The 25,594-nt window shown below is 41.1% G+C and overlaps 1 protein-coding gene across 7 annotated transcripts in view; it reads right to left on the bottom strand.

The window, feature by feature from the left end:
* LOC111863821 (peptide transporter family 1) overlaps positions 1 to 25,594 on the bottom strand; it is a 79,796-nt gene that overhangs the window by 32,078 nt on the left and 22,124 nt on the right. For 6 of the 7 annotated variants that reach the window (XM_033751221.1, XM_023850545.2, XM_023850543.2 and 3 more), the window contains one exon: positions 19,198 to 19,253. In XM_033751221.1, the coding sequence (XP_033607112.1) occupies positions 19,198 to 19,253 (56 nt within the window). Of the gene's footprint in view, positions 1 to 4,738; positions 5,003 to 19,197; positions 19,254 to 25,594 lie in introns of those variants that run through there. The other variant, XM_023850546.2, reaches the window with a different exon arrangement.

Below are 25,594 nucleotides of genomic sequence, written 5' to 3'. Positions count from 1 at the left end.
TCGACCGTACGACAGTCGGAGAGCAAAGAAATGTATTTGCTCGCTCTAGTGTGAAAAGGAGGTCGTACGGCAAAAAAAAAATCGTACAACATTTTTCCGTACGACCGATGTCGCTGTGTGTGGTTCAGCCCTAACTTCGCTGATAAGCAGCGGTCGTTCGGTCGGTATATTTCGCTTGCGGACTAAAGTCACGGAGTATTACTATCTCAATTGTTTAAGTGATTCCTCAGGAATATCTGAAAGACAAAATTGATGAGCTTGCAATGAACAGTAAGAACAAGAACACTGGAGACTTGTATAGAGGAATAAATGACTTTAAGGGGGGGGTTCCAACCTAGAAGTAACTTAGTGAAGGATGAGAATGGTGATCTGCTTGCAGATCCCCACAACATTTTGAATAAGTGGAAGAACTACTCACAGTTACTGAATGTTCAAAGGGTCAGTTCAGATAGAAATACATACAACTGAGCCTTTAGTACTTCATCCTAGCACTCTTCAGGTTGAAAGTGCTATTGCAAAATTGAAAAGGCATAAATCGCCAGGTAGTGATCAAATTCCAGCAGAACTTGTTCAAGCAGGATGCGAAATATTACGTTCTAAGTTCCATAAGCTAATTACTTCTATTTGGCATAAGAAAAAATTGCCTGATCAGTGGAAGTTATCTATTATTGTACCAGTTCATAAGAAGGGTGATAAAACTGACTGCAGTAATTATGGGGGGATATCGCTATCAACTTTATACAAAATTTTATTCAATATTCTTCTCTGTAGGTTAAGGTCATACATAGATAAAATTACTGGGGATCATCAGTGTGGGTTTCGACGTAACAGATCAACTACAGATGAGATCTTTTGCAATCGTCAGATACTGAAGAAAAAGTGGGAGTAAAATGAGACAGTACATCAGCTATTTGGAACGACTGCTCCTAGGCAATCGGTAAACACGACGTTACGCAACAGTGATACCTATCACGTAACTGTTTTCTGTGTTGTCCGTGCCGAGCCTAAATAAGGAGCAGCGAACACTACAGAGGAGTGAGAAAAAAAATACATCTCGTCATGAGCCCCAGCCAGGGCTCGACACCAAGAGACAGACTGACGGACTGTGAGTCGCAATGTGACTTGGACTTGGATAGAGCAGTGAGGATTGAGCTAGTTACGAGTGAGTGAGTTACTAGTGAGAGGCAGGAACCAGCCAGTTGCAGTCTTGCATTCGCCAGAGTGAATGGAATCAATGGGAGTAATTGTAATTGTGAATTGTGAGTGTAAGAGCGAATGTGCAATAAATTCCCTAGATCCAATACGGCGTGAAGTTATGTGTCGCGTGACACACACAACACGTGACAATATATATATGTCTGTGCCCCTAGTGGAGTCTGAACCACGATTCCGGTATCCAAGCAGTAAAAAATCACGTCTCAGATCGCGCGTCCACTCTTATCTTTAATATTGACGTCACACTCTTCATATTTAACTTTACGATAGTCACTAACTTGCTTATTTACTCCCTAATAAATAGTACACGGTCTCTCGTAAGAAATGCTCAGATTTCCAGACAGAATATTTAATAGCCACGCAGCCCGATCCAGCAAGTGCCGTATGGCTGGCTACTGCGCATCTGCCATTTGAAATGATATTTCTAAGAACTACTGATTCTTCAAGTGCCTTTTTCTGATCGCATTCTTAACGATTCGGATAACAGTAATCTCTCCACAGTATATCCAAAATATTTTGCTTCCGATAATTCCCATTTAGGAAGCCGGGATAGCGCAGTCGGTATAGCGACTGGCTATGGGATGGACGACCAAGAAGTCCGAGTTCGAGTTCCGGTAGGGTCAAGAATATTCGCTCCTCCACGTTGTCCACACCGCCTCTGAGGTCCACCCAACCTCCTAACCAATGGGAACCGGGAGCTCTTTCCCGGGGGTAAAGCGGCCAGGGAGTGAAACCGACCACTCAACTCCAGCTAATGCCGAGGTCAAGAAAATGTGTATCTATACATCCATTCCTCCATACGCCTTCATGGAGTAGTGCTTAATTAATTAAGCACAGGGACGACTTTACCTTTACTTCTCATTTACATATGCGTACCTATTTAAATATATGCCTTCAAGCTTGCTCAGTTCCCAGATCATCTTAATAAAATTACCCGCCCCTTTCATCGGTCAACTGAACGCCTTTAACTGTTCTGAAAACAAAATTCTGCAATTGTTTACTGTCTCCCATTTCCAAGCCAAATGTAAAGCCAATCGCAACCTTGTAGCCTCCGGCACTCACAATAGAAACCTACCTAACCTTCCACTGTAATTCGGTATTAATTACAGTGCTGGTACTTGCTCAAAAGCAAAACTAGCTTTCGTAACACAAGTGGTCACTTTATTGTACATGTAGGCCACACAGAAGGAACAACAAAACAGAGCAGTAACAATGTTAAATTGTTCTATTCCTCAACGGAACGTTGCCATGTGGTTCAAGAACTGTCTGTCTATGACTATACAGTCCTTCTTGTTGGACCTTGGCCGATTTTTCAGTTTCTTAATCTTATATACAGTCGGCAAGCCTCATTGACCGGGGGATCAGCCCGTCGCAAGACCGCTGCGTACACAGAACAACATAAACATAGAAAAAACGCACACAAACAACCATGCCTTGAGTTGGATTCGAAACCACGATCCCAGCGTTCGAGCCATCGAAGACAGTTCATGCCTTAGATCGCGCGGCCACTGTGATCGGCTACGTCGTTTCAGATATAACGATTATATGTTTATACACGTATAACCACAGAACTTTATCTACAAATTAACTTAATGGAGTACAATCCTTGAGAAACTTGTAGTAACTCAGATTTTGCGGAACAAAAATTTAGTTTTAGTGTTCAAACAAGAGCCCACCACTGGAAGATATCCTAAGCCAGACCATTTAATATTATCCTCCAGTCTACCCCCAGGTCTCCCAAATGGTCTACTCCCACCAGTTTTCCATATTAAAATTTTGTATACTCTTCTAATCTCTCTGTGTGCTTCACACCCCTCTTTTGATAATATTTGGTGAAAACTATAGATTACCAAGTTCCTAATTATGCACTTTTCTCTAACTTTATTACTTACTTTAGCTTTCATTTTAGATATTTTCCTCAGTACCTGGTTCTCAAGTATCCAAAATCTATGTACGTTTATTAATATTTTGACGTGTTATTTGTCGGCCATCCCTGCGTAACGGCTACAATCGGAACACATACTTCCGCGGCAACAGACTGTTGCGTAGGAATGGTCGTGGAAACGAATTGTTGAAACAGCGGGAATAATGCTTTCCCACAGTAACTGATATAGAACACGTGAAATCGAACCCTGGGAGAATTCATTTGTCACATTACACAGTGAACACGCAACAATATATTAAAAGCGATCCAATAAAAGCATTAAATTTTAATTCAACAGCTGATTACTATTCCTGCGCAATCTCGAAGATGCCGACAGAGAAGCCGGGAGATATAGGGCGATAATGGCTTTTTTAATTACATTAAAATTTTGTGTTCTTCTAGTAGATTGCTTTTAGGTAAAAATATACACAGAATGCATACAACTGAAATGAAGCTCGTCAATCTATATTCTTCTCTAAGGGCTGGAGACCATTTTTCACGCCCACAAAGGTAGATTAAAAGCGCACCGCACAGCACGACCCTTCTTGACAAACTAATAACTGCAAACGCACTCAAGATATTCCTCCCCATTTGGGGAACTCGAAGGTTCATCCATATTCAAAAGTGTTCCGAATTCTGACGCCTTAACATCTGGTAACTTACAGAATTACCGGGGTTTTGAACTTTCTCCATCGTTCGGAATTCTAGGTAATAGAGCACACTCTATGTAATAAAGGACACGACGTTTCGGAAACTGGATCTGCTTCCGTCTTAGGTGAGAAAGGAAGACACCTACTCAGTTGGGCCCCCTAGAAATATCTCATCTCAATCACAGCAATTCTGTGTGTCATCCACCGTTGTCAGAATCCTTTAGAATCTATCTAGTAACTTGGTTATTTTACTGTGAGAGGCTAGGATCAGACCAACCCCTAAGCTGCAGGGCCATTCCTTGTCAGTGGTCACTTCTGTCGACAACATACAGAACAGGTAAACTTATAGTATTTATAGTTGGAGGCATTATATTTGTCTCAAAGGCATCGAACAAGTAGACGAGATTGAAACCCAGAAGACAACATTGGGTGCAGTGTTGTATAGTTTAATCTTTGCTTAGAAGAGTAGGAAAAGAATTGTTAACTGAATAGTGGCTACTAAACAGTATTACTAAACTGAGGTGCAAACACTCTTTTTATCGTTAAGAATTACTTCACTGAGAATTTTAGACGAGCGTGTGTTGGTAGTTCTGTTTTACCATGTCTAAATTGTGAATGCCGCAAGCGAATGTTGTCAGTAACCTTGAGTACAGTACCTGCATGCTAAAACGCAGCCTGAATATCCCTTATTGTTATGTGTTGCGTATTTTACCTAACATATAAAATTATGATCCCTATTATAAAAGTGGGACGTAAGAGTTACGTACGTTATCATGTCAAAACAGTGAACACCGCGTATATGCTTAGTGATTATGTTCATTAAAAACTGGTTTATATATGTTATAATTCTGCTGTATTTATGGGTCATAAACCATGTTAACATATTTCCAACACGTGGCACACGAAATTCCTTATCACATACACACAACACAAAATATGCACCACTTACGTGTAGAATTGAATTTAACTTCTGTGTGACCATGATGTCGAAAATTACGAACACAAAATCACTGAGCTTAACACATCTGTAAACACACTGATCAGAAATTACAGGCCGGTTGTGTGGACTGCCTATGTGAGCTAGTAAGTTGATCTCGAGGGCACGCGTCCTACTGAATCTGCAGGAAATGTAGATCCATCGTGTTTCTCTTCAGAACTGGTTTCTGTGACTGACAGGTCAACCTGCTGGAGTGATACTGGCAGAGAAAGGTTCGTACCAGCAAGAGCTGCTTCACAGATGGATGTAAACGTTCTTTTCTCTTCCGTCAGCATAATAAAGATAGAGAAGAACTGTGAGTTCAGTTGGTACTTGAAGTACTTACTTCAGTGGTAAAGCAAATGATTTGAATTCAGGAGATACAAGGTTCAAATCTAAGTAGTTGGTGGTTTTCCAACATCTATTAGATTTAAGGTTTTTACGGTGGTGAGTTATACCTTGTTGTTTGGTAGAAGTCCACCAAACATTTAGAGGAACTTACTGCCTCCTTCGTCAGGGTCAAAGTGTAAGCCAAATACACGTAAGTAGGTGCTGATTGCTTGTGTTACATCTCAGAAACTAACATTCTTCACCGGAATGGAAGTATAAACATAATATGATGATGATCCTTGTCTTTGCAGGCACTTTCAACGATACAATATCATCTGTTCAATTCTTCATTGGCCCATTTACCTGTCTGTCCTATTGACTCCATGAAACAGGGTTCTTTCTCAAAAGCTAACAGTCGATCAGCTAATAAAGAAATTCCGTCTCTTAAGGAACCTATAGCTTTATTGTCGTGTTCATAAGAGATTAAAACTATGCAATATCCTGAGCCAGACGAACCCAATCCGTAACCGATTTCTTTAAGATACCTATGATACTCTCAAAGATAGCGTAGTCGGTATAGCGACTGGTTACGGGCTGGAGGGATCGGAGTTCGAGTCCCGGTAGGGTCAAGAATGTTCTCTTCTTCACGTCATCCAGACCGGCTCTTGGGTTCATCAAACCTCCTATCCAATGGGTACCGGTGGCTCTTTCCCCGGGGGTAAAGTGGCCAGGGCATAAAGCTGACCACTCACCTCCAACTGGTGCTAAGCTCAACAAAATGTGGATTTACACATCTACTCCCCCATATTCCGTCATGGCGTAGTGCTTGATTAGTTAAGCACAGGGACAATTTTCACCTTTTACCTAAGCCAGTATCTTCCTAGTGGTCTTTTCTAACGAGGTTTTCCTATAATAATTTGTATGCAATTTCATCTCTTTCATGCGTGCTACATTCCCCGCCTAACTAATCCTTGATGTGGATGTCTTATTGGTATTTCGTGAACAGTAGGAAAGAAGATGTTGGGACAGAAATTTAAAGCGAACCACGACCCTTTCCAATTCACTGTTCCTTATCATCCAAACATGCAACATAAGGAATTGATGCAGCTTCTTAAACTGATCAAATGACAAAGGCTAAACGTTGTAATGTAAAGGACGAAATGAATTTGTGTCCGAAAATTTATTTTTGCATTTATTTACCGTTTATTTGGCTACGCTCTCAGCAGTTCCAACTGTACAGCCTCTAATTGGACCATTAATAAATGATGAACTGGGAAAGATGTCAAGGATTTGGTAATGGCCCACTTCAGCGTTATTATCTTGGCATTCACCTGGAGGGACTAGTTAAAACCGCGAAAATCATGGTTAGGATAATCGATCTTCCTATCAAGATTCAAATTGGGAATCTCCCAAATACAATCACGAACCGTTACCACTTCAGCCAAATTTCGGAAGTTTCTTTATTCCATTTATGGATACATATTGGTATGCTATATGTACACACATTGCTAGGCAACTGGTTGGTAAACAAGCTCCTGCGAAGACAGATTCATGGTAAACAGTCCTTTACTAGGTTACGCAACAAAAGAGGAATGTCCGTAAACACTCACATGGTAACGAATAAAGACAACAATAGAAGAACTGCCGTTTCTATGCGACGGCCGGTAAACATCCCTTCAAGGACGTGACAAAAAATATTGGAGAAACTATATTTTCCAGGTGGCCCGCGCCAAGCAAAAGCACGGAACAACAGAACGTCTGTTGCCAGGCAACGAAGCTGTAAACAGGCATCCTTAACGAAAGAAGACGGTGTTTTCTGTGTTGTCCTTGAGGACAACGAAGACTTGTTCTAGCTTACATTAGTGCAGAGTGCAGTGCAGTGCAGTGCAGTGCAGTGTTGTAGAGAGTCCAGAAGAGTTTTAGTTGAGTTCAGAGGTTTGAGGGTGATTGAACAAGAAGTGACATGAAGATCTCGAGTCAAAGTCACATTGCGACTGACGGCCAATCAATCAGCAAGTCTTGGTGTCGAGCCTCATCTGGGGTTCATGACCAAATATTTATTACCCTTTGACAGTTATAGTGTTTTTTTGTGTGGCGCCCTCTCTGACGAGAGGACGGGTCTGTCTTTTGTTTATGCTGGTAGCTGTTTCCAAAGCAGTCTATCTCGGGTCCGAGACCCTTTGGACTTGCGACCATATTTCACTGTCTCAGATTTCAGACTTCCCTTTTCGTCGTCTCTTACGAATCGCAGGGCCATGGTGGAGAAGAAGACTTCATAGTGATTTGAAGTTAAATTTTCTGTGTTGAGAAACGTTGCCAGGAGACGGCTACTGATGACGGAGAATCCTAGTGCGTGTGCAACGTTGAACGGAAAGCGTGTAAATCCACGGTAGCGCTATATTAATTGTAATTCAGAGAGAGAATGTAACCGAAGTGCTGATAAATCCTATCATCCGAAATGGAACCCGTGACTTTCGTCACGCGTACCACCTTACACGCAACACTATATATATACATGTGTGTTTGTCTGTGTGTACTGTACCTATAAAATGAATTCCTTAGCATTTTCAGGGGGGCACGCGGTAGCGTAGTTGGTTGAGGTAATATACTACAAGCCGGAAGGTCGCGGGTTCAAGTCCCGATGAGGTCATTGGATTTTTTTCAATTGACCTAATCCTTCCAGCCGCACTATGATCCTGGGGTCGACTCAGCTTCTGACAGAAATGAGTACCAGGAATTAATTAAATAATTTTTCTGGGGAGTAAAGCGCGGCCAACCTTACGGTCATCTTTGAGCCGATTGTCTAGATAATGTGAGATCCTCAACGTCTCACAACCCTATGGGCCTTCATAGACCGTTACAGGGATAGCTTACTTTATTTTAGCATTTTCGGGATAATTATTGTGTAACAGCTGAAGAGGTTCCCTTACGTCACCTCACGTATCTGATATTAGCAGCTGTAACCTTCCAGCAGTACATGGAAGAACAACAAACAGGCTGTCGTTACTGTCCATTTCTTGCAGTGATGTGGATAACAAATAGGCAATCCAATCGGGAAAGTGAAAACAGTTTAGAGAAACATGTCAGCGACGAAGGGAACTTATTTACGCAACTTTGAAAATGATGGTGCTACAATGCGTGTTCATCTTGATGAAACGACGAAGAATATGTTTCCAGCACTACATGATCATAATTCTTATGACACGAACAATGTGATAGCAAATTTCATATCTACACATGATACAGAAATGCGTGAAATTTATGCTCAAGATTATTTAAAATGACAGCAATATTAACCTGTATTACCAGCGGCCTCTGTAGTCTAGGGATAACGTTCCCACCCGGCGGAGGTCGTGGAATTTTTAAGGGCGGAAAAATTCAGAGAACAAGTCCTCGGGCAGGGACTTTAAGCCGTGGGTCCCTTGTCGTAGCTTTATGGCACGTAAAAGAACCTCATGTCTCAAGGGGACCTCTGAGCCAAATTCAGGACATTTCCCGCCCAACAGTAGTCTCTAACGCCTCTGGTAGATGGGGGAAGCATCGAAATACCGCTGAGCCAGTAAAGGCCGAACTCGCTGGCTGAATACGCACCAGTAGGGTATAGAGACTGGTAGAATATCACAGGGGGACGCACAATGGACTAATACTGGTCTACGTGCATGGGGAAACACACCCTCTCCAGCAACAACAACAACAACAACAACAACCTGTATTACCAGTTGTTAATCAAAATACTCTAAGAAGATTAGTTCAAAGCCATGGTGTCCCATAATGACCTTTACTCTTCACAAACAGCCAATTAACACAAGTTAAACATCGGAAAGTAAGTCAATTAAACGTTTCTAATTAAATAATTGGCATCGACGGAGCTGAATAGTTCTTTAGAAATAGATCAGATATCAGCTTATTATGAAATTCTACTGCAGTCCATATGACAACATCCTATTTATTCAAGATCAGTTTTAATACTTTAAACCCATCTAGGCCTATGTCTTCCAACTTATTTCTTCCTTTCAGGTTGGCAGGTTGGCAAGCTTTTCTTTACTTCTTCGTGCTTGGCGGGAGTACGAATTAAGAAAATCATTTCCTAATTTTATTCAGGGGCCTGTTAGTTCCTCTTCATCGCTTAGCAGGAGAAGCGAAATTTCACAGACATTCAAAATAACAGGTAAAACAATTTTTAAGTTTTAGATAAGAGAAGAAGTTTTTGACCTATGCAGTTGAGGTTCTTTGCTTATTCAACGAAGCTTTCAGTAGCCAGTCCGGTCTAGAAAACCGAAATTAATGGCCGTGGGGATTTGTTGCGCTGACCATGCGACACACTCTATCCGCTAAAGTTGGCACCAACTTCGCCGACATGCCGCGGTCGCTTGGTCGGTATAGTTCGTTTGCGGACAAAAGTCACGGAGTTTTATTTTTGTTTTTAAGTAGCGAGATTGTATAGCGACGGATGGTAGGCTGATAGATGAACGATGCTGAATTGGAAAGGATTTGAAAGGAAGCCGTTGTGGCCTAATTGGGAAACCGTCCCAGAATTTGGCTAGAGGAAGTCAAGATTTTTGCTATTCAGAAACTGATATTTAATAAATCAAGTCACAAACAACCAGAATGCTTATTTTGTAACATTTGAAACTTATGTACAGAAATCCCGCACAAAATAAAATCGTGCTATCAAGACAGAGGCGGAATAGAAGGACAATGTGGTGATGGGTCGTACAAGATCTACTGTTGAACTAACACAACAGTCATCATAATTACATCATTTTTCGCAGCTTCATAAGCCTAAGCCATTATAATCTTTAAATCGTGTATGGCCTTCAGTATGTTTCCATTGATTACGTAAAAGCAGTGCTTTTAAATTCTAAAAACAATATTATAATGGCACAGAAGGAAGTATTGCTCACTCAAGGCATGGACGTTTGTGTGCGTTTATTCTGTTTGTGTTGTCCTGTGTATGTAGCGGCCTTGAGACGGGCTGATCACTCGTCCAAGGAGTCCTATCGACCGTGTAAAGAAAGATTACGAAACTGAAGAAGAGGCCAGGGTCCAATAAAGGGCTGCAGAGTCACTGATAAATGAATGAATGAATGATTGACAAGAAAATCTTGAGAACTCGGAAAAATTAAAAAAAGTGTCGGATTTGAGGTTTTCTCAGCGGTAACTATGATGAGAGCTATCTTTTTGCACGTGACGCCATTCAGTCCAGTATGCGTTAGTTTAGCGAAGTTTTGGAACTCAGTCACTCAGCTTGTCTGATTCACTTTTCGACAGCGAAAATGGAGGCAGTAGTTTCCTCCGAAACGTTGAAGAAGTTCTGCAAGACTACACAGCGTCACACCTCAGGAGATAGTACTCTTCATTATAAAGTGTAATCACTCTATAAAACAGCCGGCACGATTTCCACGTAATTACTCTTTTCCTGCATTTCTGTGTATCCACCACATTAAGGGCAAAACTGTAATAAGGCAATGTCAGTTCGTCCTTATGTCTTGTTTATGAAATCACTCCACATGTTTTGGCTGAGTTTATAAATGGAAATTAATTAGTTAGTTAATGGGATTAAAGTAAATGATATAATGATACAAACTCCGTCTCAAGTGCAAACAATATATTTTGTGTCTTTGATCTTGTTCGCCCACACTACATGTTTCGGCCTCAGACGGCCATCATCAGGTGTATAACACTCACGTCGCTGTCTCACTGCACCCAGCTCAAAATTTAACATTTGAAAACACTTTCCTTGTTATTATCAACTTCTACTTCGTTGATAACTGTCTGGTTTGTAGATTATTTTATTTTACACACGTTAATTTTGACTTTATTGTAATAGCACTATAATAAAATCTTTAGTTCTAATTTCAAAAACCTTTAAAATTCTTTCCTAAATTTTAAAATTTTAAAATTGTTAGGGTTATTCGCCCTATGTTTAAAGTGCTGTAGCGGCTAGTTCTTGTTACCACACTGCATAGGTGTTATCTTGTGTAGTCTTTCTGTGTGCGTGCCGCTGCTATTCTTTACTAGTCCAGCTTCAAGGTAGTATAGGTAGTATTATGACATTTATGTTTTGACTCCTTTGTTGGAATTCTGGGAGCCTGCTTCTCAGGCTTCTATAGTTCTTCTGCTTGACGAAGCAGAAAGTGTATACCCGAAAGAGTTTGACGTCGTGAGAAATGAAAGGAACGAAAGGGCAGGTGATGGTGCTTCTTCATAAACAAAGTTCTTAAATGTATTTAAAAAAATGAGCATATTGTAAGGTGTATAGCTAGGCAACGGCGCGATTAACACTTCCTCGCCTAAGCGCACTCAATAATAGGGCGAATGTTTATAGCACGTTTCTAGGCAACAGTCAGCGCGCCAATGGACTGGCAAGATGGCTATGACGTGACTTTTTTTCTATGCAGCCCGCGCCGCGACCGTTGCTATGCAATGATTCGGTAAGCATGTTTCAACAATAGAGGTTGTGTTTTCTGAGTGGTCGGTGAGGCTATATAACGACAGTTATAGACATTTGTATTTTTAGACAGAAACGTTAAGGAATTTACGAGTATAAGGTAAAAGATGAACACAGGATGGTAGAAAGCGAATCTTGACCACTTAAAAGAGGAAACTGCTAGACAGAGTCTAATTAGATAGTCGAGTATGTACTGAATTTCCTCACGACTGTAATTTTAAACTGTCATGATCGCTCATAAATACTTATATTTGGTTACATTTCTAGGGGAGATAACAGCTATGGCGGACAAATAGTGACGGCAACAGCAAGATTACTAAGAATTATGTGTTTACATTCTGCAGTGCATCGCAACGAAGCACTTCAAAATCATTTCCTCCTGAACCGATAATATATCTACGTACTGCAGCATGTAGACCCGTTGCCAAGCAGTGGCTCTAAAAACAACGCCCGTTATTAGACAACGAAGAAAAATATATACGACAGCCGTTGATGAATATCGGCTTGACAAACAAACATGTTCCCACAGCAATTATTGAATTACAACAATGAGCTGCGTTTTCCACGCGGCCCGTGCCAAGGGGTTATAAATGGGACATGTTTACAGTTGCAGCCAGTTGTGGGATATTCGCCAGCCTATAAGGACGTAAGCAGAGGACTCTGTTAGGATCTGTTACCGGGAAACGACTAGTGAAGACATACAAGATTTTACGTGTGTTGCAGTTATGGTGACTTTTAGGTGTGTAAGCCAGTGAGGCTGCTATAGTTGTATGTAGTTACGAATTGTGCGTATAAGTATTCAATAAATCCAATCACCAATCCAAACGCTTTCTATAGTGACTCTAACACGTGACCGCAGGTGGCAGAAATGGGATTATTGGATTAGAAAGGAACTGACTGAAGTGAGTTGGTTGGTGAGTGAGTTAGAGGATCGCTGCGGTTTAGCCCTTCTGAGCTGTTGCTGTGAGACGTTGGTAGTCGAGGCACGGAGATAGTATGGAAACCCAGAGGAAGGGGAATGTCCGCCATTAAAAGGCGCTACCAAGCAACGGCTAGTAAAAGCGTGACTGAGGAACACTGTGTTTGTGTGTGTGTGTGTGTGTGTGTGCAACATTGAACTGTATAGTGTAGTCACGCCCTGTATCAAGGAGTCCAATAAATTCAATCATCATTCCAAAACCCGTCTATAGTCACTCTAACACGTGCTTGGATTGGAGACCGCAGTAAGAAGCTATATCATCATACTAGACAATTGAACAAATGATGATACGCCTGCTGGCCAATTTGAATGTAAAACTAAAGGAGACCAAAGCCTGCCAAGAACTCCTGAAAGAAGAAATGGTGGCCAGGCTAGAAACCCATCACAAAAGGATGATGGCCAAGATGGACTCCTGGCTAGAGAAAATGGAGGCCTGTGTAGAAAGACGGAATCCACGGATTCGGAGGCAAATCCAGAAGAAATAGAGTCCGAGTCGGAGCCTCAGGAAGTCCCTAAGGAAGAGGCTGTAGTGGAGTCTGTCGGAGCACAGGAGGACCGATCAAAGGATCAGTGACCAGCCGTAGCATGCCGAAACCCATGGATATTGCAAGAGCCCTTGATGGCCTGACGATCGAGAGGAGACGATGGAATGACTCGGAGTGCAACAGTGACAAAGGGAATCGAAGCCTGAGAAGGAGATTGCGTCTGGAAAGCAGGAGGACACTCAACAAGATTTTCAGGCAGACCATAGAGCTGGAGGTCGCAAAGCAAATAATCGAAATTTCTATTAGACTGCGGAAAATTAATGCCGGGACATGGTGGAAATCTCAGTCACCTCCGAAACGGAGGAAAACACTGACACGGAGTAAGAGACGGTGCTGTAGGAACATTGATCATTCTCGGAAATTTTGTCCGCCCCGATCCGAAGAGGATGGTAGTGATACATTTTGAATGACTGGCGCCTTATGAGGGAACCACTCGGGACGAGCGGCCTTAAGGAGGAAGAAGCGGGCGCGGTTGGAGAATATTCACCGTGACAGCGGAGCGACGGGGAAGGAAGGTGAGACCGATCACAGACGTCATAAGCATAGCCCTTGGAAAATAAGAAATGGCGATAGGCTTGTAGGCTATTCAGGACGAATGGTCTTAAAGAGGGAGCAATGTAGCATGTAAACCAGTTACTAAGTAATAACTCTATAAACAACGCCCGTTACTATGCAATGACACCCGAAAAAGCAAATACAATTATACGGCAGCCGTGAGAATATAAAGTATTCGTACGCTGTAACTGATGTAGAGCCAGCTGGTTCATTGGTTGTAGAGGCCAGTACTAGACTGGCTTTATTGAGATTCGCTATCCTACTTCTTATTCGTTTAATCGCTTTCTAATTTACTGGACTCATTTAACGTATATGAATAACAACTGTGGCAAATAGGAGACGTGGTGGAGGTCTATTCACTCTACGGTATCGTGCGGTAGCATTCACTTCAGATTTTATTCGAGATATCCAAAACTGCTCCCCGATTTCGACTCTTCATAATTATAGGCCTCTGTTTTATATACCTCAGTTCCTTCATGTAAATGATTAATGGTATGCTACGTTAAAACTAGCCATATAATTTGGCACTCATACAACCTTGAAAAAGACGAACAAAACAAAACAAACTCCGTTGCTTGAGTCCACAAGCGAATTATACCAACCGAGCGACCCCCGCTTGTCGGCGAAGTTAGTGCCAACTTTAGCGGATAGAGGGTGTCACCTGGTCAGCACAATGGATCCCCACGGCCGTTAATCTCGGGTTTCTATACCAGAGCCGCTATTTCCTTGAAACAGCTCCTCAGTTATCCTCACGATGCTGAATGGACCCTGTTCCAAACCAACTACTTCTCACAAAATCTGGTAGCGCCAGGAATCGAACCCGGGACCTCAGGATCTGTAGCCAGAGAACTCTGACCACTAGAACACAGAGGCCATGAAAAAGACACTACAAGTAATTTTTAATAATTTCATACAAGCACAAGTTGCGTGTGCCTATGTGTGTGTATAGTGCTATCACGTTAAACTGACAGTTTTCAGACATGGCTGTACCGATATATATTCATAATTACACTATGAGCTCCCAACTATCCAACGTGTGTACATCTAAGAGGGTTATCAGACGGCTTGTTCCTACACTCAGTTGCAACGGTTCCTATGGAAGAAAATATACTGTGTCAACATTATTCCCTTGCCTCAATTAAAAGCGTCAAACAGTGAAATAATATCTCGAAAGACAAATAATAAACCTATCCTGTTGAAAACAATATTAATCCTGGGAATCATATTGCGAAAATATGTTGGATTTGGGGTTCTCATAAAGACGAGTGTGAAGAATACGATCTTCTGTGCTGCAATAAACTCAAACTTCTTCATCGTCGCCACATTCATACTCTGACTTGCAGACAATATTCACACATACGAGGGAGAGTCAGTTATAGGTCATAATGTATATAAAACGTAAAATATGTTATATTCGAAACTGGAAAGAAACATTTATTTTTGACACATTCTTCACTAACATTGATACACTTGTCCCACCTCTTTACCAGTGCGTCGAAACCCACAACACAGAAGTCTTTTGACTGTTGCCTCAGTCAATTCCGCACCTCCGTTGCATGGTCTGCGAATTTCGAACGTCCTCGAGAGAATTTCTCGACCCAGTTGTGAACCGCTTTACGCAGCAAACACTTTCCATCGTAAATGTGAAATACTGCTTTAAGGATACCATTTGAATTGAGTCATTTTGCCAAAAATAGCACAACATAACGCTGTTCTTCGGCAGTATACTCCTCAAGGACGGTCGTCATTTTGACTACTGAAACCAGCCTCCGAACATGCGCATGTGCGTGTGTTACCTAGACTGTCATGAAGCTGGACTGTGCTGCTATCTAGTGATACACATAGAGAACCTACTACGTCCATTACAGCTGTTTTACTTCCGATTATGTCCTATTTACTGACCATCCCTTGTAATTTGTGGGAATGATTATATTTTCAAGCTAGCTCCAGCAGTACAGTAGTTATCCCTGTCAAACATGGAACTTCATTCCAAACTGTGTGAACATCAGTCAGCTGGTTCAAAGGTTGAAACAGGAGACACGCACAGAAAGCCTGGCCATTTCGAAAACTTAGTTTTTACTCTAAGGAAAGAAATTAGACTAAGAAAGCGCTTGGATTGCGTGTCTCTGAGCGGCATAACTTTTATACTAAATTTCCTGAATATCGGTCAATTAGTTCAAATGATGAAATAAGGGAAACACACACAGCATGATCATCTCATAAGTCTACCTTTCTCCTAAGAACGGATAGGCCGCTATATAGGTATGAGGCTAGTTAGTCTTTCAGTGACATGATATTTGTACCAAACGGGTTCACACGCACACAAAACCCACAGTATGGCGATCTGCTAGGGGCCGCGCCATAGCTCAAGCGGTTAGACGCTGGCTTCCCACCGCGGCGGCCCGGGTTCGATCCCGGGGTCTGATCAAGTGGGATTTGTGGTGGACAAAGTGGCGCTTGGGCAGGTTTTCTCCGAGTACTTCGGTTTCTCCTGCTAATCTTCATTCCACCATTTGCTCCAGAATCACCCTCACCTATCATCTGGGGCTGGTACAATAGGCCAGAAGTGGCCGCAGTGCAAGGGACTTAGTCCCACCCCACTAGCAATAGAGAAAAAATGGTGATGTGCTAGACCTTCTTCTGTCACGAAGAAAAATTTGCTAAGAAATGATCCAGCGCGCCTCAGGTAGGTGCAACAATATAAACATGTCTCGGTAATACATATTTTAAAATATTTTAATCAAATTACACGTAGGACAACCAATCATAGTGGCCGCGCGGTCTAAGGCGCAGTCATGGTTTCGAAACCCACTCGAGGCACTGATATCTGTGTATGCCTTTATTCCGTTTGTTTTGTTGTGTGTGTAGGTAGCGGCCTTGCGACGGGCTGGTCACTCGTCCAAGAAGTCCTACCGTCTGTATATAGATTAAGAAACTTAAAAAGCGGCTAAGGTCCACAAGGGCTGTACAGCCATAGAGAGATAGATACGTATGTAAGACAACACAAGGAAAAATTACGAGTACGCCTACAATTCGTATATCACACTTCAATATTCTTAACAAGTGTTTACCACAGCAGACGAATGAGACGTCATTTCATAATCACCACTTCAGTAACTGATAAATATCCCAATGTATCACTGTCTTTTCAGTTTTGTCTTCATTCATGATTAAATCTATTTTCAGAAGGAGGTGAAAAGTACAAAGTGTAATTCTATCAAATTTATCAATATATCATAGACATGTACGCAACGTAAGATATTTTGTCTAATCTGTTTCTTTAGCTCTTGACAATTGCCGTTTTCCAGGATGAGACGCCATGCAGTCTGGTAGTACTCACATCTCAGAAGACAGTAATTTCTATTGTAAAAGCCATGAGAACTTGAAAACTTCAGCCCCTCTGGTGAATTTTAACAAATAATTCGAAATATTCATTTAGGAAATATGTTAACTGATTTGTGAAAATGGATCACTGTATCCTTTTGTTAATATAGGCTTGGGCCATACCATGGCTCAGGCGGTAGGCCGCCAGCTTACCGCCGCGGAGGCCCGGGTTGGAACCTAGTTCATGTCATGTGGGATTTGTGGTGGATAAAGTGGCACGGGGACAGGTTTTCTCCGAGTACTTCGGTTTCTGCCTCCAATTTCCATTACACCGGGAGCTCCACACTCTTCAACTGTCATCCGAGGCTGGTACAACACGTCAGTTAGTGGCCAACGTACCAAGTGGACTCAGTCTCACCCCACCCCAAGAAACTAAAAAAAGAAACACTGACTAATACAGGCTAACGGTTTCCAGAGCGACAAGATAAATATTTTATGCTTGTGAGTTCATAAGTTCGAGGATCACTGATGTGCAGACAATGAATTTCACTCTGCCTTCGTAGAAGTGAAGAAAAACTACAAATACTGCAAAACGCAAAGTGTAAAGCTATCCCTGTAAGAGACCGTGAAGGGTCATGGAGTTGTGAGACGTCAGGGCTCCCCTATTTTCTAGACAGTCGGCTCACAGATGGCTGTGAGGTTTTCAGCCTTATGCGCCGGCCGCCCTTCAACCCCAAGAAGATTCCTGGTACTCATTTCTGTTAAACGCTGAGTCAACCACACCGGTTGGAGGGATTAGGTCAATTGAAAAATCCAATGACCTCATCGGGAATCGAAACCACGACCTTCCGGCTTGTAGCGTAGTGGTTCAACCAATTACGTTACCGCGTGTCCTCAGTGCAAATACTTTAATCGGCAATATTCTCTCTAGCTTACTTAAAAGAATAAAGAATGAGCTACTTCAACTTTAGTCCGATTTATTAACGTTTAGATGGACATCAGACGTCACGAAGTCGAAATTGTTTACCCCTTGGTTTCACTGCACTGTAATTTGTTAAATAACAAACACAACAATACTGGGGTTTGTCTGATGGTATAATGGATAGTATGCAATATTAATTAAAAAGTTTCCGCGTTCGATCCCACAATATAGGAACAGCAAAAATATTCCTCGTAGAATGAGATAACTGCCATTAATTTGAAAATGGGAGTAGAGCGTGTTCCCGTACTCCAGCTCCGTGAAGCAGAGATTTCATAGGGAAGCGACGTCATTCAGCTAATCAGAAATTTCCCTATTTCTATAATATCCATCTTAATAACATCCTACCACCTACGTCGCAGTACCAGAGCGACCTCTATCTTTGAAATTTCTCGAATAAAAATGAGCATTTCTCATCTCCCCTGTGAGCTCTACTTGCGTAACCGCCTCATCCTCCATGATGTCTATCTGTCTGTCCTTCTGTCCATCCACCCAGCCATCCATCCATCTATCTATAGCTCCACAGCCCTTTGTTGGCCCTTGGCCGCTTTTTCAGTTCCTTAATCCTATACACTGTCTGTAAGACTTCTTGGACGGGGGATCAGCCCGTCGTAAGGCCGTTGCCTATACACAGAACAACATAAACATAGAATAAATGCACATAGACTCCCATGCCTTGAGTTGGATTCAAACCCACGATCCCAGCGTTCGATCGGGCGAAGACGGTCCATGCCTAAGACCACGGCGCCACTGTGATCGGCATCCATCGTGATATTATGACTTCAGTATAATCTTTTAAACCGGTCACGGTAGCCGAGCTGTCTTCGCTCGCTTGGAAACCGGGATCGTGGGTTCGAATCCCACTCAGGACATGGATGTTTAGTTTGTGTGTATGCGTTTTTGTTTGTTTGTGTACAGGTAGAGGCCTTGAGACGAGCTGATCACCCGCCCAAGGAGTCATACCGAATGTGTAAGATCTAGAAAAACCGAAGTGAACGGAGAAGTTCATGGAGGTAGGCCTAGGCCCACTGGGGCTGTAGTACCAAGGAAAATAAATAAATAATCTTTTAAAGATTACGAACTGTAAGGCTCCTCAATACGCAGTTTTCTCCAGTCTTCTGTTACTTCCTCCCTCTTATGTCCTGATATTGCTTTGCCTTCAGCGCCGTGTTCTCAAGCTCCTGCAATCCCTTCGCTTCGGACACTGGTTTATATAATTGTTAAACAATGTCCCAATTAAAGGACTTGAAACCACTGAACTGTACTTACTTCTTCTGCTGTCTCTTCATCAATACCACCAGCTGCATTGTTCAGCAATTCTGTGGCTGAAAGAAAGGAAAACAAAACACGTAGTAAACAACTGCTTCTAGTTCAGGGGGTGGAGTGCAAACGAGGAGCGAATTAATAAACTGCGGCTTCTAGAATTCGAACACTTCCTATTTATTGACATTTCATTACAATGTTAAATCCCTCCACTTAATGTTGAAACAAAGGTTAATTAAGACAGGGCTTCTCAGATCTTGCGATGCCCTAAAATAATATTTAATTTTATGTGACCCCCCAAAGTTATAAGCTGACGATGACATTATGAAAAATATGAGAAAAATCCAACACATGTACCGTTAACGGTATGAGCCGATAGCATGTGTATTAAATCTTAGTTACTGAATTTCAGAAACTGTGCTTGGATAGCAATATACAGGGTGATTCATACAGAACCGGCCCGAGGAAATGAGCTGTAATATAAAATATAACATACAGATATTAAAGTAATTTACACATATCTTATCTTGGATCGCGTTCCGTGATCAGAGCAGGTGTTGAAAGTGTCCGCCGTTTTCAAGTAGGCACTAGAAAAACTCGCTGTTCAACAGTATACTCCATGACTGTCGCCTGCGCACTGCAGACACGTTTCGGGATTGTCCTTGACCTTGCAGCATAAGGGCTGCCACTTGCCGGATCATGCGCACACCATTCGACTCAGCACGGCCCACGGATTATTATGTCGTAATTGTGAGCGGTTATATGCATCATCTGCGGAATTATTAGCAAACTCATCGGGCCGGTTCTATACGATTCACCCTGTATTTTAAATGATTCATGACAACTCGGCGAGAACCACTGTAACAGGTTGCGACCCAGTCTGAACGGATAAAGAATGCGCAATGCAATTTGTCAGTTCAGGACCGGCGGCAACAGCGCAATCCAACTGCAACCGAGAGACCACATTGATAGTATGATTTTAGGCGTGACAGATTTTACGAATTTCTTTCGATAAGTGATTATGGATTTCTGCTGTTCTTTTGATCCTGTGTAACCATTAACTGGCAGTCATCCGAAATGTTAAGCAACAATGCAAGTAAAACGGTTTTAAGAATCACGGTATCATTGATGTTCTTCGTTACAGTGCTTGGAATTAACTGCGATGAAGTTTGAGAAAGTTGGTCTGCATTTAACTGAAGAGACAGGGCGGAATTTCTCATCTTCTGAGACGGCATTTGGCTTGCGTCCGCCATGTTGGTCCCAGTTGTCTGGGGGAAGGAAAAGAAAAGATTGGAGGCATATCGGGTTAACCAATTAATTCTGTTACTGGTATCACCACCCGTCGATTCAATGGTCATTCAACGACATACTGGATTTAGCGTAGAATGAGATGGGAGGATGATTATGAATGATGTGCAGGTATGAATTTTGGAAAATATCAATATGCAATTATCGATTTCGGCAGAACCTTGACAATTGAAATTTTCTCCATAATTCCATCTTTACGAGCTTCATATGAAGCAGTTTTAAATTACATTAGACAATAATACACTTTTTTCAAGAGACTACTTACTGACCAGAAATTCTAGATGATTGTGACTATGACGTATAATACTGAGTATTACTGGCTTCTTGGACTTTGTCCATCGTCCAGTATTCTAAAAACTATAGAACACAACGTTTCGGAAACTGGATCTCTTTCCGTCCTCGGATGAAGGGAAGACACCTACTCTGTTGGGTCCCTTAGAAATGGCTAATCTCAGTCACTGCATTGGAAGAAGATACAGATTCCAAAACACTGTATGCTCCGCTTTTTAAAATACCGGACGAAGGACGAAGTCCAAAACACAGTAGTTACAAGTAATCCGAAATTATGAACTTATGAAACCAGTCTATTCCTACTTCGAAAGTTTTACCAAATATAGTCTATTAAAAAGCCATGTTTAGTAATGGCGACGCGTTACCACAATGAAAAATTGAAGTAAGAGAATGATATAGTTGTCACTGTCCTTAATTAATATAGCATAATTTCATGAAGATATGTGGGGGAGTGGAGGTATAGCTCAACCATTCTTGATCTCTGCCCTAGATGTAGTACTGGCTAGGATACACTGTGTCCTTCAGTTTATATTGTGATATGTATACCCACTGCCAAGTAAGAGCTGTGTAAACAGGCGACAGTACAAGAGCAGCTGCTAGGGAACGGTTCTGTGGACACTCTGTATCCCCGGCAACGAGAGAACACGTAATAATGGAAGAAACGTATTTTGTGTTGTCCGTGCCGGGTCTATATAGCGAGGACTGGTAGTTCTACGGTCGCACTGTAACTCTGACTTGAACTTTGACTTGACAAGCAGAAGTCATACAAAATCATAATAATGAACATGTTTGCGGTATAGGACAAGGTGAAGCCAGACACAGAAAATATAGGACGCTTAAACTTGGCGGTGGTCAAGCTTATGACCGTTCAAATGACTTAGTTTTCGTTGTAGCATAAGATATGTAAGTTATGAATGATCTGCTCTGTAAAGCCTGTACTGACAGAAGACTTGTGTGTAAAGCAAAAGGATGAGTTTTCGATAACATTATATGTGCGAAATATACACTTGACGAAAGGTCGAATGTATTCATAAGAGATGGACCCATCTTCTCGTCAGAGAGGATGTTACATAAGGACTATTACCGCAAGAGCTCAGTTGGAAAAAAAATATCTTTGGTCGTGGGCCTCAAGGGGCCTGGTGAAGTGACGAACTGATTGGCAGTAAACCGCCAGTCGTAAAGTAACTCTGACTCTGACTCTGACTTGTTGAAGCCAGCTACTTTTCTCATAGACTTAGGTCCCCTGAGATTCGTCTTACATTGAATGGACGAAATATCCCCTTTGTAAATCACGTTAAATATCTCGGTGTAATTTTCGATAAGAGGATTACGTGGAGATTGCAGGTAGAAATGATTGAAAAGAACATTTATTAGAACCTACTTCCTATTCAGAAGTGAGCGTTTAAGAGCCAACATTTAACTAAATAAGTGATCAGATCAGTAATGACTTACGCTTGCCCCACCCGGGGATTACCGGCAGATATCTACGTCTTAAAATTGCAGCGCCTACAAAACAAGGTTATCCGCAACACTGGAAATTTTCCAAGGTGCACAGTGGTCCGCGATTTGCACACGGCTTTCAACCTTCCATACGTACACGATTATGTAATAAAATTATGTATGTAATAAAATTATGTAGGCAGCAAGCAGAACTCATACAAAATCATGAGAATGAACGTGTTCGCAACATAAGACTTGGCGAAGGCAGGCGTAGAAAATATAGAAGGCTTAAATGTGGCCGTGGTCAAGCTTACGGCTGTTCAAGTGACCCAGCTACCGTTGTAGTATAAGTAAGATAGGCGTGATCTGATTTCCAAAGCCTAAACTGACAGAGGACTTATATATAGGGCAAAAAGAAGAATTTTCAATAACATATCATATGTGCGATACGTATGCTTGACGAAAAGCGAAGCATATTGATATCAGACAAACCCATCTTCTTGTCAGAGAAGAAGTTACACAAGGACCACGACCGCAAAGGTCCATTTGAAAAAAAAATCTGGTCGTGAGTCTCAAGAGGTTTAGCACCAAGACGAACTGATTGGCGGTAAACCGCCAGTCGTAAAAAAAAGGACATGAAGAGTAGTTGTTTGGTTGGTGAGTAAGCTATTCAGTCGAGAGTTGCTGTAGCTGAGGCCGGGGAGATTTCGGGATCCCAGAGGAAGGGGTATGTCCGCCGTTGGAAGCCGCTACCAAGTAACAGCTTCTAAAGACTGAGAAAGACTTTATATGCAATGATCGTTGGAGTGTGTGAGTCAGTAAGACTCTCGTAGTTATTTGTAGTTACAAGTTTAAAAGTCTGAAAAAACCGATTACCAATCAAATCCCCGCCTATCGTCACTTATCATGTAACAATATTAAGATTGTTACTAATGGTATCAAAGTTTCGTGAGAGGCAGCCTTGTCTGTGTATATTATCTATTCATTAAATACAAGGTATGCAAGTCATAGTTCAATATTAACGTCACCTTACTTATCTTTATTTTTTCAAAAACAAACAAAGGAAAACGACATGAATGTAGATCCCATTACAGCAACTCCAATTGACGTAAACGCTTTCTCCTTTCCCCTTTCCCTTCTGCACAGCTCTTCCTCCTGGTGGCCTGTGTTCATAACCCTGTCGTGTCTTACGAAATATTTCATTCACCGATTTTGCCCCAGGCAGCCGAAAAAGGCGTCGCTAAATACTGATTTATATAAATAAACCGGATCCCATATTCAGTAACAGAAAATCTGCCTATTTTATTTTTGTTATGAAGAAACAAGCATTAGGTCTAATTTAACGACATTTTAAAAGTTCTTCTGTGAAAACGCTTCGCTTCGTATCGTACAGCGTGAGGCTACATGAAGAGCACTTGAGAACCGTGACAGATATCTCTGTGTGCCTTCAACTTGGTGGCTGTCACCTTGGGTGCGATTTATATATATGATTTTAGCGAGCAAAAAAGATGCAGGGTTGCTTCCTTTATCAGGCTACACTATAATTAGTTATATCCTAACAATGAGTTCATCAGTCCAGACATTTGAGAGAAAATGTTCATTTGATATAAATAACATGTACACAAATATACCAAAATTAGTTACTATAAACATAATAACTAATATAATAAAAATTAACTAAGGAATTGATGAAAATGTCCAAAAATAAATAATACATATAATAAAAACTGTGATAGAACAGAATTGCTTTCACTTTAAACTGGTAGATTAACCTTTGCTGCACCACTACATGAGATATTTGATGAAACATATATCCAGCAAATAGAATGCAATCAAATACACGTATATCCAATTTTAATAAAACACAAAATAAATGGGTACTTTAGATATGTTGACAGTATTTTCATAATTTACGATCAAAAGCAAAACAAACATAGATGAAGCTTTAAAAGAATTTAATAAGTAAATCAACATTAAATTCATGGTAGATAAAGAAGGGCATAACTCCTTTATTTTCCTTGAACTCACAACATACCGTAAGAAAACAAAAGCTAGAATACAGGAAACACGCACAAACGGAGATTAAAGTACCAAACAACTCTTGCCATCTTTATGAACAAAAAATATCCACTATTAATTGCCTATTAAAAAGATTACACATATATTCAATAAAAAAGAAGCAATGAAAAAATTAGTTAAACTTTATAAAACAAACTATATAATAAGGAGCACAAACCAAGTCACGAAACACCCTAACAAAACGTAAATACTAATTCACAACATCAAAAAAACGTAATGGGCTACTTTCATACAAAATTATAAAGAATCAAGGATAATTACGAAACTTTTTAAAGAAACGAAAATAGAAATAGCATTCCGAAAATGAAACACAATATAAAACGTAGCGCAACCCCACTTACATACAGTTAAATAAGAAAAAGGACATTTACTAAACGAAATGCCTAGACTGTCCACTAAAATACGTAGAACAAACAGGTCGAACATTCCACACCAGATATAAAGAGTATATATACGCAATTAGGAACAATAACGGAAATTCGGGATATTCAAATCATATATTAAACATGGGACACATACATGATATATGGAACTATAACTGAAACATTGGACATTACAAAAAGAGTGAAGAAAGAGAAGCACTTAAACATATTAGAAAAAATACCACAAATACATAATCAGCAAAAACAGACTACACATGAACGACATAACCCGATATTCAAAACATTACAAGAATTAAATACTAGATAACAGCACATATCTCATCCGCCCTACATGAAACAGAACGCTCTTGACATCTACACATGGCATAAAGGAAGGAAAAATACACATCACCACAAAAGCAAGTGTATGCTCAACTGCACTGAAAGCAACATCATTATATTCCATACATAAAATACCTACACAAATCATTATTACAGTCTGCAACACATGCTGCGCATGAATGAAATTATACTTCGGATTTTAAAATTAAATCATAAAATTATGAAAGTTTCGACACGAGTTACAGCAGTGTACAAAATTTCAGTTATGTTTCCAACAATTTTAATACACCTGATGATGGCCAAATATGCTGAAAAATGTGCAACAGACGTGTAAAATAAAAACATACAACATGAAATAACTGTGAGTTCTAAAATTTAAAATGTTAATTTTAATTTTTAATGTGAGTTAGAGGGCAGTGAGTACATGAATAATAGTATACATAGTGCAAGGGGCCGCGCCATAGCTCAAGCGGTTAGTCGCTGGCTTCCAACCGCGGCGGCCCGGGTTCGATCCCGGGTCTGGTCAATTGGGATTTGTGGTGGACAAAGTGGTGCTGGGGCGGATTTTCTCCAAGTACTTC

This window comes from Cryptotermes secundus, unplaced genomic scaffold, assembly GCF_002891405.2.
Source record: "Cryptotermes secundus unplaced genomic scaffold, Csec_1.0 scaffold1695, whole genome shotgun sequence".
Taxonomy (NCBI): domain Eukaryota; kingdom Metazoa; phylum Arthropoda; class Insecta; order Blattodea; family Kalotermitidae; genus Cryptotermes; species Cryptotermes secundus.
The sequence above is the reverse complement of the archived record's forward strand: the minus strand, read 5'-3'. Positions and strand labels throughout refer to the sequence as shown.